Source organism: Pteropus medius, unplaced genomic scaffold, assembly GCF_902729225.1.
Source record: "Pteropus medius unplaced genomic scaffold, Ma_sr-lr_union100, whole genome shotgun sequence".
Lineage (NCBI taxonomy): Eukaryota > Metazoa > Chordata > Mammalia > Chiroptera > Pteropodidae > Pteropus > Pteropus medius.
In genome coordinates, this window is record NW_024353905.1 from 1015987 (window position 1) to 1032483 (window position 16497).

General features: G+C 35.3%; 1 protein-coding gene across 1 annotated transcript in view; it reads right to left on the reverse strand.

Annotated features, from left to right (window-relative positions):
- WNK3 (WNK lysine deficient protein kinase 3) overlaps positions 1-16497 on the reverse strand; it is a 146921-nt gene that overhangs the window by 33318 nt on the left and 97106 nt on the right. Inside the window, exons 13-17 of the mRNA XM_039851421.1 lie at positions 13560-13676; positions 11975-12130; positions 11842-11893; positions 10144-10278; positions 8837-9780 (exon numbers count right to left, since the gene is read on the reverse strand). Coding sequence (XP_039707355.1) covers positions 8837-9780; positions 10144-10278; positions 11842-11893; positions 11975-12130; positions 13560-13676 — 1404 coding nt within the window. The remainder of the gene's footprint in view (positions 1-8836; positions 9781-10143; positions 10279-11841; positions 11894-11974; positions 12131-13559; positions 13677-16497) is intronic.

Here is a 16497-nt window from a genome sequence, read left to right on the forward strand (position 1 = left end):
AGACTAGCTACTAGGCCACCCTCTGGGCAGCATGAGAAACAACATGCACTATCCAGTGCCAAGAAGCATATCTCACACCTTTCTCACAATTATTGAAAAAAGGCTACAGTAATTGTGTACAGCATTTACAGAAAAGCAAGAAATCTCATGGGGAAAATAAAAGATGAGTACATAACTAAGAATCGCCAAACACTTGTGGGAAAGCAACACAATAAGAAAATACTAAACTCAACAAACAAAGGACTAGCCAACAAGGTGGTGGCAAGCCTCGGGATGCCTGGGCCATTTGCTGAGCTGCCCCAGGCCCGGTACTGATAGCAGCAGGTCTCGGTCTGCAGCGTAGCATCTACAACATGCCTCCAGGTCCAGCACATGCAGTGACCTACTGGAGATAGCTTTGCAGCTACTTCCAGGTAGCCCTAAGCCAGTCACAGGCAGTGGCGGAACTTGGTCTACATAGGAGGCCCTCCCAAAAGGCCCCCCAAAAACATACTCAGTGGCTTGCTCCAGACCACAACAGAACACCACCTATGAACCCCACAAATGGTACCCCAAATGGTAGTCTCAGCAGGATCCAAAATCCTCTGGGGCAAATCCTACTCCATGGGGTCAGCCCTCACACAGCAGTTCATACACTGTGGTCATGGCCAATCCTCACAGCCTGAGGGTCAATCCCACCCACTGACATGCCAACAGCAACCTAGGTTTAACAACAACAGAAAGGTAGACACAACCAACACAAGGGACATTTTGGAGCAGCTGGCTCAGACGACCATGGAGAATATGTCATTGGGTTCCACAAGACACTTACTACATAAGGCCTCTCTACTAAAACTGGAGACATAGCAGCTCTACCAAATACATAGAAACAAACATAGAAAGGGAGCCAAAATGAGAAAACAAAGAAACATGTCCCAAATGTAATAACAGGAGAAAACTCCAGAAAAAGAACTAAATGAAATGGGGGCAAGCAATATACCAGATACAGAATTAAAAACATTGGTTATAAGTATGCTCAATGAATGTAGGAGAAAAATATATGATCTCAGTGAGACATTAACAGAAAGATAGAAAGTTAAAAAAAAAAAAGACATAGAAACCAGAGAAAAGAACCACTCAGAAATGAAGAATATAACAAGTGAAATGAAGAACACATAAGAAGGAATTAACAGCAGATTAGATGAAGCAGAGGATCGAATCAGTAATTTGGAAGACAAGGAAACAGAAGATAGCCAATTGAAACAGCAAAAAGAAAAAAAATTTTTAAATGAGGATAGTTTAAGGGACTCTGAGACAACATCAAATATAACAACATTTGCATCATAGAGGTGCCAGAAGAAGAGAGAACAAGGAATTCAGAACCTATTTAAAGAAATAATGACGGAAAAACTTCCCTAATCTGGCAAAGGAAAGAGACATACAAGTCCAGGAAGCTCAGAGAATCCCAAAAACCAGGAACCCAAATAGGTCCACACCAAGACACATCATAATGAAAATGCCAAATGTTAAAGACAGAGAATCTTAAAATCAACAAGAGAAAAGCAGTTCCTTACCTACAAGGGACCTTTCATGTGACTGTCAGCTGATTTCAGAATAGGAATTTTGCAGGACAGATGGGATTGGCATGAAATATTAAAAGTGATAAAAAACAAGAACTTAAAACTAAAACTAGACTCTCAAGGCTATCAATTAAAACTAAAAGAGAGATAAAGAGCTTCAGGGCGAAAAAAGGTAAAGAAATTCATCCACTATATGACCAGTATTACCAGAAACGTTAAAGGGAATTCTTTAAAAAGAAGTGGAAAAACAAACAAACAAAGAACATAAATATGAGTAATAAAATGGCAATAACAATGTACCTATCAATAATCACTTTAAATGCAAACAGATTAAATGCTCCAATCAAAAGACACAGAAGAGCTGAATGGATAAGAAAACAAGACCCATCATATGCTGTCGACAAGAGACCCCCTCCAGATTGAAAGACATGCACAGATTGAAGAGAAATAAATGGAAAATGATATTTTATGCGAAAGGAAACAAAAAACCCTGAAAAAGCAATACTTATATCAGACAAAATAGACTTTAAAACAAAGGCTATAATAAGAGACAGAGGGACATTAGGTAATAATAAAGGGATCAATCCAGCAAGAGGATATAACCCTTATTTGTGAAACCAGTACAGGAGCACCTAAATACATAAAGTAAATATTAACCAACAGAAAGGGAGAGATTGACAGCACTACAGTCATAGTAGGGGACTTTAACATCCCATAGACATCAAGAGAGAGATCTTTCAACAAATAAATTTGATATTTTTAGAGCATGTAACCCCCAAAACAAGAGACTATACATTCTTTTTATGTATACACAAAACATTTTCTAAAATAGACCACAAGTTAGGCCACAAAACAAGTCTAAATAAATTTAAGAAGACTGAAATCATAACAAGCATCTTCTCCAACCACAATGGTAAGAAATTAACTCAATTACAAGAAAAATACCAAAATCCACACAAACACATGAAAGCTAAATAACATGCTACTAAACAACAAATGGGTTAACAACAAGATCAATGAAGAACTCAAAAGATACCTTGATAAAAATAAAAACAACAATGACTCAAAATTTATGGAACACAGAGAAAGCAGTCCTAAGAGGGAAATTCATAGCAATATAAGCCTACTTCAAGAAACAAGAAAAATCTCAAATAAACACTCAAACAAAGAAAAATCTCAAACAATCTAACCCTACACCTAAAGGAATTAGAAAAAGTAAAATGAACAAAGCCAAAGTGAGTAGAAGGAAGGAAATAATAAAGATCAGAGCAGAAATAAATAAAATAGAGTCTAAAAAACATTACAAAAGATCGATGAAATCAAAAACTGGTTATTTGAAAAGCTAAACAACATTTATAAACTTTTTACCAGATACATCAAAAAAAAAAAAAAAAAAAAACGAAATCAGAAATAAAAGAGGTGACAACTGACACCACAGAAAAACAAAATTTTTTAAGAAAATACTACGAGTAATTGTAGGCCAACAAATTGAACAATCTGGAAAAAATAAATACATCCCTAGAACATACAATCTTCCAAGAATAAGTCAAGAAGAAACAGAAAATCTCAACAGAAGAATTATTACCAACGAAATCAAATGAGTAATCACAAAACTCCCCACAAACAAAAGTCCTAGACCATTGGATAGCTTCCCAGGTGAATTTCACCAAACATTCAAAGAAGAATGAACACCTATTCTTCTCAAACTATTCCAAAAAATTGAAAAGGAGGGAAAGCTCCCTGATTCTTTTTACAAGGTGACTATTACCCTGATTCCAAAACCAGACTAAGACATTACAAAGAAAAGTAAATTATAAATGGATATCCCTAATGAACATAAGATGCAAAAATCCTCAACAAAATATTACTAAACCAAATCCAGCAATAAATTAAAAAGATCATACACCATGATTATATGGGATTCATTCATTAGATGCAAGGCTCATTCAGTATCTGCAAATCTGCAAATTAATGAATGTGATACACCACATTAACAAATTGAAATGATATGATCATATTGATAGATGCAGAAAAAGCATTTGACAAAATCCAGCATCCATTTATGATAAAAACTCTCAACAAAGTGGAAATGAGGGAATATACCTCAACATAATAAAGGCTATATATGACGAACACCCAGCTAACATCCTACTCAATGGGGAAAGACTAAAATTGTTTTCCTTAAGATCATGAACAAGACAAGGATTTCTACTTTCACCACTTTTATTCAACCTGGCATTTGAAGTCCTAGCCACAGCAATCAGACATGAAAAAGAAACAAAAAGCGTCTGAATTGGAAAGAAGTAGACCTGTCATTATTTGCAGATGACATGATACTATATAGAGAGAACCCTAAAGATTCCACCAAAATCTATTACAACTCATAAATGAATTTAGTAAAGTAGCAGGATACAAAATTAATATTCAGAAGTCAGTTGCATTTTTATACACCAATGATGAATGATCAGAAAGAGAAATTAAAAATACAAATTTATAATTGCATCAAACACAATAAAATACCTAGGAAAAAATTTAACCAAGGAGGTAAAAAACCTGTACTCAAAATATTATGACACTGAAGAAAGAAATTGAAGAGTATACAAATAAATAGATGCATAGATCACGCTCATGGATAGGAAGAATTAACATTATTAAAATGTCCATCCTACCCAAAGCAATTTTTAGATTCAATGCAATCCCTATCAAAACACCAATGGCATTTTTCACAAAACTACAATAGATAATCCAAAAATTTGTATAGAACCATAAAAGACTCCAAATAGCCATGGCAATCTTGAGAAAGATGAACAAAGTTGGACTTATGCTACCTGCTATCGAACTATAAGGCTATGGTAACCAAAATAGTATGGTACTGGCATAAAAAGAGACACACTGATCAACGAAACAGAATAGAGAGCCCAGAAATAAATCCCCGCCTATATGATCAATTAATCTATGACGAAAGAGGCAAGAATATACAATGAGGTAAAGAAAATCTCTCCCATAAAAGGTGTTGGGAAAACTGAATGGTACATCTAAAAAAAAATGAAACTTGACACCTTCTCAACCCTATAGAAAAATAAATTCAAAATGGATTAAAGACTTAAATGTAAGACTCGAAACCATAAAACTTCTAGAAGAAAACATACACCTCTTCAGGCAAGGGAAACAAAAGAAAAAATAAACAAATGGGATTATATCAAACTAAAAAGGTTTTGCCCAGCAAAGGAAACCATCAACAGAAAGTAAAGACAATCTACTGTATGGGAGAAGATATTCACCAATGATACATCAGATAAGGGGTTAAAGTTCAAGTATAAAGAACTCATTTAGCTCAACATCAAAATAATTAACAATCCCATTAAAAAATGGGCAGAGGACCTGAATAGGCATTTTTTCAAAGTGGACATATAGATGGCCAATAAACATATGAAAAGATGTTCCATGTTGTTATTCATTTGAGAAATACAAATCAAAACCACAATATCACCTCACACCTGTCATCAATGACCACCATCAATAAGTCAACCAACAACAGGTGTTGGCAAGGCTGTGGAGGAAAGGGAACCCTCATTCATTGTTGGTGGGATTGCAAATTGGTGCAGTCGCTATGGAAAACAGAATTGAGGTTCCTCAAAAAATTAAAAATGGATCTACCTTTTGACCTAGCAATTCCACTTCTGGGTATTTATCTGAAGAAATTCAAAACACTAAATCGAAAAGATATATGCACCCCTATGTTCACTGCAGCATTATTTACAATAGCCAAGATATGGAAGCAATCTAAGTGACTATCAATAGATGGTTGAATAAAGAAGAAGTGGTACATATACATAATGGAATATTACTTGGTCATAATAAGGAATAAAATCTTACCATTTGCAACAACATTGATGGAATTGGAAGGTATTATGCTAAGTGAAATACATCAGACAAAGAAAGAGAAATATCATATGATCTCACTTAAATGTGGAATCTAAAGAACAAAATAAACAAACATACAAAACAGAAACAGATAGAGAACAAACTTGTAGAAAGAGAACAAACTGTTGGTTGCCAGATGAGAAGAGTTTTGGGGGATGGGGTGAAAAAGAGGAAGGGGTGAAGAAGCACAAATTGGTAGTTATGAAATAGTCAAAGAGATGTGAAGTACAGTATAGGAAATATAGTCAATAATATTGTAGTAACTGTGTATAGTACCAGGTAGGTACTAAACTGTGAGAGGAAATCACCTTGCAAATTATATAAATGTCTAATCAGTATGTTGTATACATGATAGTAATATAAAATAATATTTAATGTCAACTGTAATTACAAAGAAATAAAAAAGTTAAAAATTATATATAGTAAATATAGAGATGTTATCTCCATAAACTTAATAATATGTATTTGAAAAAATAAAACAGACATCAGTTTAAAAAAAAGACTAGTCAAGGAAATAGCATTAATAACATAGATTAAGACTCTAATATCTTCAAGAGATGTGTGAATATACTACTCCCATAAGAAAAATAATGAACTATAGTTACTGGAAATTAAAAATATAATCCTCGACATATAAAATAGCTGAATAGGACATTGGAAACAGCTTATAAATTGAGAAAGTTTCTCAATACAAAAAGATGTAAAGTATGAAATGAAAGTTAATAGGTAAGTAAAACAGGAAATGAAGAAGTAAAACTTTCTATTCACAGATGATATGATCTTATATACTGTATAGAAAATCCTAAATAATACTCAATAGCTGTTAGAGCTAATAAACAAACTGAGCCAAGTTGTAGGTTACAAAATCAACACTCAAAAATCAGTTGTATTTCTATATAGTAGCAATGAAAACTCTGAAAAGAAAATTAAGAAAATAATTTCATTTATAATAATGACCAAGAGAATAACAAATGGTGCTGGAAAAACTGGATAGTTACATACAAAATAATAAAGCTGGACCCTTATCTCATACCATACACAGAAACTAACTCAAAATTATCCTACCATATGTACTTAATCAACCAAGTATGAAACAAAATAAAGACATTTTTGGACATTAAAAAAAAATTAGTCACCCATGTAACTATTGGACATTAAAAAAAATTAGTCACCCATGTAATTATTTAAAAATAATACTCATAAAAGCATTTTGGAGAGAAAAAATAAATTTTAGAACCCCAGAAACAGTAACAGGTAATTTTGACCAAGATGTAGCAATGGACACTTGAAACCAACAAAAGAATCCATTTGACCTTGACACTTGGAAAAGTCTCCTTTGAGCATCGAAGTTTAAATGACAGAGAATTACATTTAATTTTTTATGGTTCTAATCACATTACATTATCATTAGATAACATATATAATAAAAAGCACAACCAATTGTTACTGAAAAAAATGTAGATATTAAAACTTTACCAATGTTAAAAAGCAATAAAGTAATAAAAACTGAGAAGTGTATGGGGAAGAAAAGTGGAAGAAAGAGAAAATATAATGATTTCCTCACCAGTCATAGCGGTGAGTCAATAGGTATTATCTAAAATTAGTAAATTAAAAAATAGATGAATATATATTTACAAGTTATTAATGGCAATGACCAAAAGAATTAAGACCAAGAACTTAATAGTATTTGGAAAGTATAATAGGGTGTGAGAGAGTGCTAACACAATGACTTTCTTTTAAGTTTTTTATTTAATTTTATTATTAGTTTCAAGTATACAGGACACAGATTAGACATTTATAGTTTATGAAATGATCCCCCTGATTACTCTTTCTCTCCTCTGGCTCTATACCTAGCCATTATATTAATTCTGACTGCATTCCCTATGTGCTCCCCATCCCCTTCATCTATCAACTACTAATTTGTACTTCTTTAACCTTTCACCCCATTCTCCCAGTCCCCCAACCCCCACCCCTCTGGCCATCACCAGATTGTCCTCTATATTTGTGAGTCTGTTTTTGATTTCAACAATTACATTTACTTTTTTATCCTTCTGAATGGCTTTTGTGTTTATGTATTAATTGAATAATTTAAAATTACTCATTTACCAAAAAGTAAATATTTAAATTTTATCTGTTCAATATAGAATATTATGTTGTTTAAAAAGTTAAGTGTTATACTGATGTTGAACCATTTGATAATAATGTGCTTATCTGCAGATTAAAAAAAAGTTAAGTGATCACTTCATAGGTTATAAAGATGTCTAATCACTATGTTGTACACCTGAAACTAATATAATATTGAATGTCAACTGTAATTGAAAAATAATATTTATAATAAAAAAGTTAAGTGAGGTGGAACTACGTGTATTGACATGAATAGATGTCCATAATAAATGAAAATAAACGCAGAACAGCATATGTAAAGAAGCATATATAAATATATAATATGTATCTATGTCTTTGTAACTATATAATACATATAAAGAAATATGTCTATATAAATATGTGTATATTAATTAAAACCATGTCTGGAAAGATTTATTAACAGCTATGTCTAAAGGTTTAGAAGTGGGTGGATTTTACTTTATATACATGCAAATACAACTTATATAATAACAAAAATAAAGAGAAACAATGGTAAAAATTTAGAATGATGTCTATGATATACTGTAAAATTAAAAAAATCAAGTTGCAGACCAATATGTATATAGCACTATCCTATTTTTGTAAATAAAATGTTGCAAGTATGTAAATAGACCTGTGTAAGCTTAGGTATGTAAATAGACTTCTGTAAGTTTATGTCGAGAAGGGTAAATACCAAATAGTAGATAAACACTAGATAATGGTTACCTCTGTGATTTGAAAAGAAAGAAAAGGGAAATGAAATTCCCATATGACATAACTTAAAAAAACAAGTCATCAGATTATGGATCATTTTTACTTTCTTTAAAAAATATTTTTCAAATAAATTAAAATCCACAAAACAAAATTAAATTAAAAACCATAAAATTTTTTAAAAGAAACTGATAACAGGAATTTTTAAGTGGAAATCTAAAAGTAAGTTTTTCCTATTAACTAAAACAATCTATAAGTCAGTGCTGTTCTTGTCATTAATACAAAAATAGACACAAGTTCCTAGCTAATTCACCAGAGGGCTCTCTCACCACAGATAGTTCTGCCATCTGTATTGAGAAGTTCTGGGCACCTGCAGCCTAAGTCATGGCCTTCTTAAATACCTGCAACCTCAGAATCTTGTGGCAGACAATTTCCTTCCAAAGAACAGAACTTTAGAAAAGAGGGAATTTCTTTAAACATATAAGGATAAGGAATTGGTTAGAAAGAATTATACTTACATGTAAACATAATTCGCTGGATACGGAAGTTATCACATTCAGGTCCCTTTTGAACACTGATATGTTATCAGGCTGACTTGCAGCCACATTGGGCAGAATCTTAGAGCCTGTCTGCTGAAAATTAGGGGACTGTGCAGGACTATCTTGAATTCCACTGTGACTGATGGCTATGACTTCTGGCACTGGACACGAGAGTGTATCTTCAGCAGAGGAAGAAAATGGAGAGTCTATGCTTTGGGTATCCTTCTGGCTCTCAGGATAGATGCTAGATATGCTATGCTCCTGATAGAGCAAGTTTCTTAATTTTTCATCCAGAGTTTTAATTCGGTTATCTGCGAACTCCATTTTTGGAGGTCTTTCCCCATCTGATTCCAGGACAGTAGTGGGTAGAAGGGTAGTCGGTTCAAGGCCAGGGGTCTGAATGGGAATGACAGTCTTAGGAGAATTTGCTTCAGTGTTCACTGTGGTTTCTCCTTCTTGGGAAATAAACTCTGCATCCATAGTTGGCTGCTGCACTGATAAGGATTGTGGCTTTTGATCAGACATAAATACTGGAGTTGTAAGAGAGTTACCAGCAATCTCAGTTGACTCGCCAGGAGGGACTGTAAGTCCATCAGCCTGACTGGCAGCTTGGTGACACGGATACACAGGTAGGAATGTGCCTGCTTGGTTGGTGTGTCCCTCACATTCAATGGGAACTGCACAAACTGAAGTAGCAGTATAACTGGAACTACTAGCAACTGGTGCCATTATATGCCTGTCATCTTCCACTTGATAAAGCATAGCTGGCTGCTTAGTTTCTACACTGGCACATTCAGAAATCTTACCATCAACTACATCCTTGTGTTCTGGCTTGGAGGTGAAAAGTATACGCTGGCATGGATTATTTTCTAGAGTGAGCAGTGTGTCCTGTGATATTTCCTTATTATTTGTGTTTCTTGGACCTGGAACAATAACAAAGAATGGCTAAGCACATATTGGTAAGTACAAAGCATGGAGTAGTACTCAAACTCAAAAGGATAGGAAGAGCAAGGGGTAAACGAGAACGTATGTGAAAATACTTTTTAAAATAAGACTCAAAATATACATAATTCAACCTGTCGAGGAAAAAAAGAAAACCTTTTATTTTTCCATAATTATTAAATAAAAATGGCTTAAGTTAGACCCTATTATTAACATCTTTAAAAATACTTATGAAAATTCTCATAAGCACAAAATATCCATGAAAACAAGTTGAAGATATGGTCCATATTTTGCATCCCCCATCCTCCAAGTCTGGATAAAGTCGACAGAGAATGAACACTTACTAGAAAGTGGGTGTAGCCCAGGAACTGTAGACATAGACTGCTGAAGAGAAGGATATTGAGCCTCACGGTTTCTTATTGTTTGATTGATACAGAATCGCCACCGACCAACTGGGGATGACTGAGGAGCAGATTCATCTGTAGAAAGAATTAGCAAAATTTAATATGCTAAACAGTTGTCAGTATATTTACCTTATTGACTAAGGAAACAAAGTTAAAATAGCAATTTATTTTGTATCTCCATTTCCAACATTAGGATATGTCTTATTTATAAGACTACACCTCCCAATCCTGACAAATATTCTAAAGCAGTGGTCCCCAACCTTTTTGGCACCAGGGGCGGGTGCTCCTATGAGAATCTGATGCCTAATGATCTGAGGTGGAGCCAAGGCAGTGATGCTAGTGCTGGGGAGCAGCTGAAAATACAGATGAAGCTTCGCTGACTTGCCAGCCACTCACCACCTGCTGTGTGGCCCAGTTCCTAACAGGCTACGGACTGGTACACATCCACAGACCGGTACCCATCCACAGACTGGTACCCATCTGTGGTCCAGGGGGTTGGGGACCCCTGCTCTAAAAAACTAGGCATAAGATGTCTTTAGAGAAGGATTCAGAGTCTACTGAAACAAACACTGTATCAGTAGCAGTTAAAAGCAGGGCACTTTGACGGAGAGAAAATGGAAAGCTCTTTTACCATTAAAACCTACGTTTCCTGTTCTGTATCCTGATTATGGTGGTGCTTACACAAATCTACACAAGTATTAAAATTTACAGAACTGGACATCAAAAGAAAAAAAAAAGCCAATTTTACTGTATGACAACTTAAAAAATAAAGTAAAATAAGCTCCTTTACTCCTTTGTTGTAAACTTATTCAAATAAGTAATTCTCTTTTAAACTTTTCCCTACTTTGTCAGTCACGAATCTGCTCAGGCTCCGGCTAATGAGAAAAAGAAGACAGAGGAGGACCTTGATATTCTGACACAAACTAAATTTCAGAGTAATGGTATCTGGTTGCATGACTCCTACACCACCTGTTGCTTCTTCATGTCGTTATAATTCCTTCAGAGGTCCTCATTTGTCTATAGCTCTTCTCCCACTCTCAGATACTCTAAATATACCCATGACCAGAGCTGAGAAGAATGGAGAGATAAAGTCGTCAGAAAAGAAAACGGAGGACCCCATTTATAGTCCCTGAAAGTACATTTGGTATCTGATTTACAAAAACTTAGTGATCAGAGCAAGCAGAAGCATATCACTGATGGAATGAAATCAAGATATTAAATCAAGACTATTAAAACATGAGGTAAACTTAGAACATTATGATTTTAGGTAAGAAAGTTTCTGTCCATCTCATATCATGAGGGAAAAAAAAAAACTTACCAGTTAAGTTCGAACAGTAAAGCCATTAAAGGCCATCAGTACTGTGACTCCTTTTCTGGTAAGATACCACACAACAACTCAGGAACAAATTAATCAAAAAAAGAACCAACACTTGGAGGAAATTTGGAAAATGGTTTTACTTCTTCATATACTTCTTTCTTCTGGGCTATAAAGTCATTTCGAAGTGTGAGAAAGCCTCCATTAACAATGTGTCAAATTCCTTTATTGGCTAACACCTTTCCCAATGAAGATGTGTAAATTAAAGTTTCCAAATGTTTCACTTCAAAAGCCAAATGGTAAATTTTATTAAATATACTTACTGCTGGTTTGTGTGGATGCAGAATTTATCTGTACTTGTTCAGATGATCCTGCCTGAATTAAAAATGAACAGATAAATAAAGAAGTTCTTGATACACATCTGAGAAGACCTATTTGCTAAACAATTGCTCTTACTTGGCTACTGATGGATTCCACGGAAATACAGTCAACTCCAGTGGCTCTTTCTGTAGCAGAGTGGACATGTAGGATCTCCTGGGCTTGACCTACAATAGCCCTCAATTCTTCTACAAATTTTTCTTTCTCACTTTCCAGCACAAAGTTATCTTCAACCTGCCCAAAGGTAAAAGTAAGTCTGTTCACAAGAATGAATTTAGTTTCTTCAAAATTATAACACTGTATCAGTGGTGACTACACTAATGAAAACTAAATTAGAATTAAGTATTTATTTTTTAAAGATTTTTATTAAAATATAGCTAACATACAATATTGTATTAGTTTCAGGTATACACCATAGTTGCTCAATACTTATATTCCTAAAGAAGTGATTGCCATGATATATATGTCCAGCAATCACCTGACACTGTACAATGTTATCACAATATTATTGACTATATTCTCTATGCTGTACACCACATCTCCATGACTTATTTGTTTTATACCTGGAAATTTGAACTTCTTATTTGCCTTCACCTTGTTTCCCCTTTTTTTGATTTTTCAATTACAGTGACATTCAGTATTATTTGATATTAGCTTCAGGTGTGCAGCATAGTGATTAGACATTTATATAATTTACGAACTGATCCCCCTGACCAGTCTAGTACCTACTTGACACCGTACAGTTATTACCATTAAAATTAAGTATTTTGATCCAAATGCCAAAACAAAATTAACAAAGACCAACAATAAAATGCCATAAATTATTCTATTTTGAGACCACTGACATTTGTCAGATTGGCACTACCAGGGAAGCCAGATTTTTAAAACTATCTGGCATTTAAAGAACATAACTGAGGCAATGTTTATGTTTAAAACTAAATGTCCTAACCCAAAAGCTTTTAAATCACAAATCACAAAATGAAGCATCTCTAAAGATAATAATGAATGGCTTAGAGATCGTTCAGAAAATACTATGTTAAGCAAGAGGCAGAACTGACAGAACTTTTAACTTTTAAAATGTTTAATTCTATTTGGCCAGGAATGTATAGCCACAGGAAACTGGCACCGTAGCCCATCCTGCCCCTTCATGCCACTGTAGCCCATCCCCATTTAAAAAAAAAGGGAAAAATACTAACTTAAGCCTAACAATTCAAAAAAATATGAAAACTAAATGAGATGATGAACATTACTTAAACACCCATATGTAAGACTTTATATCAGTAGCTAACAAATTAGAATTAATTGGGGAACTTTACAAACTATTGATGCTTAGGCCTCACCTCCAAAGATTCCGCTTTAATTAGGGGCCCAGGGAAGTGTTTTTAAAAAGTTTCTTCAGGTGATTTTAACATGCAGCCAGGGATAAGAACCACTGACCTAGATCATCTTTTAATTAAACCTCCTCATATTTTGCAGATATATATACTGAAACTAGAGGAGGTGCAGTGACTTCTTTATCATAATCAATTTAGCTCTGTACAAATTTTAAAAACTAACAGTAACCTAAAAAAAAGATGGCTCTGAATAAATGGGGGGAGACTTAGAGGGAAAAAAGAGACAAAAACACTAAAGGAAAAAAATCATTTGGTTTTATTGTACTTACCATATAGTCTGCAATATCCTCTGGTGCATCACCATCAACATCGAACTTGAAGGTGACCATCTTGTTATTGTGTGTCTCCAGTTGGCACTCCACCATGTTGTCTCCAGAGGTTGACACCTGGGCATAAACATTTCACCACCAGTTTAAGAGTCAATCATTGTCTTCTCTTTGCAAATGGTACAGGAAACATTTAGATGAGCTCACATACAACACATGGAAAAATGGCTTAAATCCTTCAGAATCTTAAAAGATTGTTTTTCCCTTGGTGAAATACTGTCTAAACCATTCTATGATAAATATAGGGCTCAAATTACTCGGCAATAAATACATAAGTTACAAATGTGATACTGTGGGGAAGAAGAGGGAATGCAACTTCTATAAAAAAAGCAAAAAAAAAAAGTTATAGGAAAAAAAATGACATAGATGATAGAGGCTCTGTTCATCCCTCTGGCGACCAAATCAAAGTTGTGACAGAAACAAGGAGCAGCAGCAAGGAAAGATTGCCTGGGATGAACAAGCCATACAACTAGGAAAAAATCCAAGAAATCACCCTGCAACGGCAGAAGGTAGGACGGGGCAAGGACATAGGGCTGCCTGGTCCCAAGCGGTTGAGTGAGACAGGGGCTGCAGCAGCGGCAGATGCCTCTTAAAGAGGCTGTGTCCGTGAGCGCATTTTCCGGGTGACAGACCTGCTCACTCTGAGCACCAGTGCCGATTAGGCTGCATGCAGGGGTCACTAGGGACTTACAGGGAGACATTGTAGGAGTGAGGGCCGAGGCAAAACTTGCTCGAGACAGAAGTGCCCGTGGTATCCATTGTTCCCTGTTGAGCCCTCCCCCATACCAGTGCGCGGACACAGCGCCGCCATAGCCAAGATGTCATCAAACGGAATAACAGAGGTTGCTCCGCCCAAAGGATTCCCTGAAACCTCGCCTCCCCCAACTCAAGGCCCCACCCAAGCCACATCCAGTTGTGTCCTCTGTGAGTCCGGCGCTCTTTGATGAGCCAACTCCAAGACTGACACTGCTGGCAGCTGGCCTTGGTTTCTGGCATGGCCTCTTGAGGCAACTATAAGCACACAGCAGCTGTGGATTGCTTGCTCCGTTTTAACAAGTGGCCCCAGAGGGGCACAGGCTGGGGCCAAACTTGACCTGCAGCTGAACCCCTCTCCGGACTGTGCCACTGGACACCTATTACACAAAGCTAATAAGACTGGAAGACTTAGGAGCTTTGCTTAGTACATAGAAACAGACACAGAAAGGCAGCCAAAATTTGAAGACAAAGAAACAGAAACCATATGAGAGAACAGAACAAAGATCCAGGAATAATGGAGTCAAGCAATCAAACAGATGCAGAGTTCAAAACACTGGCTACAAAGATGCTCAATGAACTCAGGGGAAGTGTAGATGAACTCAGTGAGAACTTTAACAAAGAGATAAAAAACATAAAACTGGAATTTATAAAGGAGAACCAGTCAGAAATGAAAAATACATTACCCGAGATAAAGAGTATATTGGAGGGAATCAACAGAGTGGATGAAGAAGAGGATCTAACCACCAATATAGAGGATGGGGAAGCCAAGGGCATCCAATAAGAATGGCAAGAAGAAAGCCAAGACTATAATAATAATTTAAGGATCCTATAGGATGAAATTAAATGTAAAAACATCCGTGTCACAGGGTACCCGAAGAGAGAGAACAAGAAGTTGAAGAGCTATTTTAAGAAATAATGACGGAAAACTTCCTTCACCTGGTTAAGGAAATAGACATGCAACCCCAGGAAGCTCAGAGAGTCCCAAAAACGATGAATTCAAAGAGGCCCACACCAAGACAGAGCATAATTAAAATACCAAAGGTTAAATACAAAGAGAGAATCTTAAAAGCAGCAAGAGAAAAGTAGTGAGCAAACCACAAGGGAGCGCCCAAAAGACTAGAAGCTGATTTCTCAAAAGAAACTATGCAGGACAGCAGGGCTTGGTACAAAATATTCAAAGTGATGAAAACCCAGGATCTACAACCAAAAATACTTTAGCCAGCAAAGAGATCGTTTCAAGTCAAAAGACAGATAAAGAGCTTCCCAGACAAAAGGAAGCGAAAGGAATTTATCACCACCAAGCCAGTATTACAAGAAATGTTGGAGGGACTTCTTTAAGAAGAAAAAAAATGTATCAAAAACAGAAATAAAGAATAGTAATAAGTACATTCCTACCAATAAGTACCTCAAATGGAAAAGAATTAAATGTGCCAACCAAAAGATAGAGAAGCTAAATGGATAAGAAAACAAGACTCCTACATATGCTGCCTACAAGAGATTCATTTCAGATTAAAAGACACACACAGACTAAAAGGAAGGGGATGGAAGAAGATATTGCCTTGATGGACTTAGAGGGTCAGATAGAGAAAGACAAATATCGCATGATTTCACACACATGTGGAATCTAAAGAACAAAATAATAAACGACAACAACGGAAACGGAAATAAACATAGATACAGAGAATATTTTGAGGGTTACTAGATGGGAGTGGGGCTGGGGGGGATGGCAAAAAAGGGCAAAGGGATTAAGAAATACAAATGGATATTTATAAGATAGACATGGAGATATAAAGTATAGCATAAGGTACACAGTTAATAATGTTGTAATAAATATATCGTGGGAAGAGGGGTACTAGATTTAGTGGGGTGATCACTCTGTGAGTTATATAGATCTCTAGTCATTATGCTGTACAACTGAAACTAATATAGTATTGTATGCCAACTATAATTGAAAAAACTCATTGAATAGTACAATGTAAAAAAAAAGTTACTGATACATCATCAAAAAAAAAGTTTTTTGACATACATGCCTAGAAATAATTTTTTTGTGTTTAAAAAATAAACTTTCCCATAAGCCTTATAGAAAATTTCTTCTCAGAAACTATTGTCCAGCATAGAATCACAT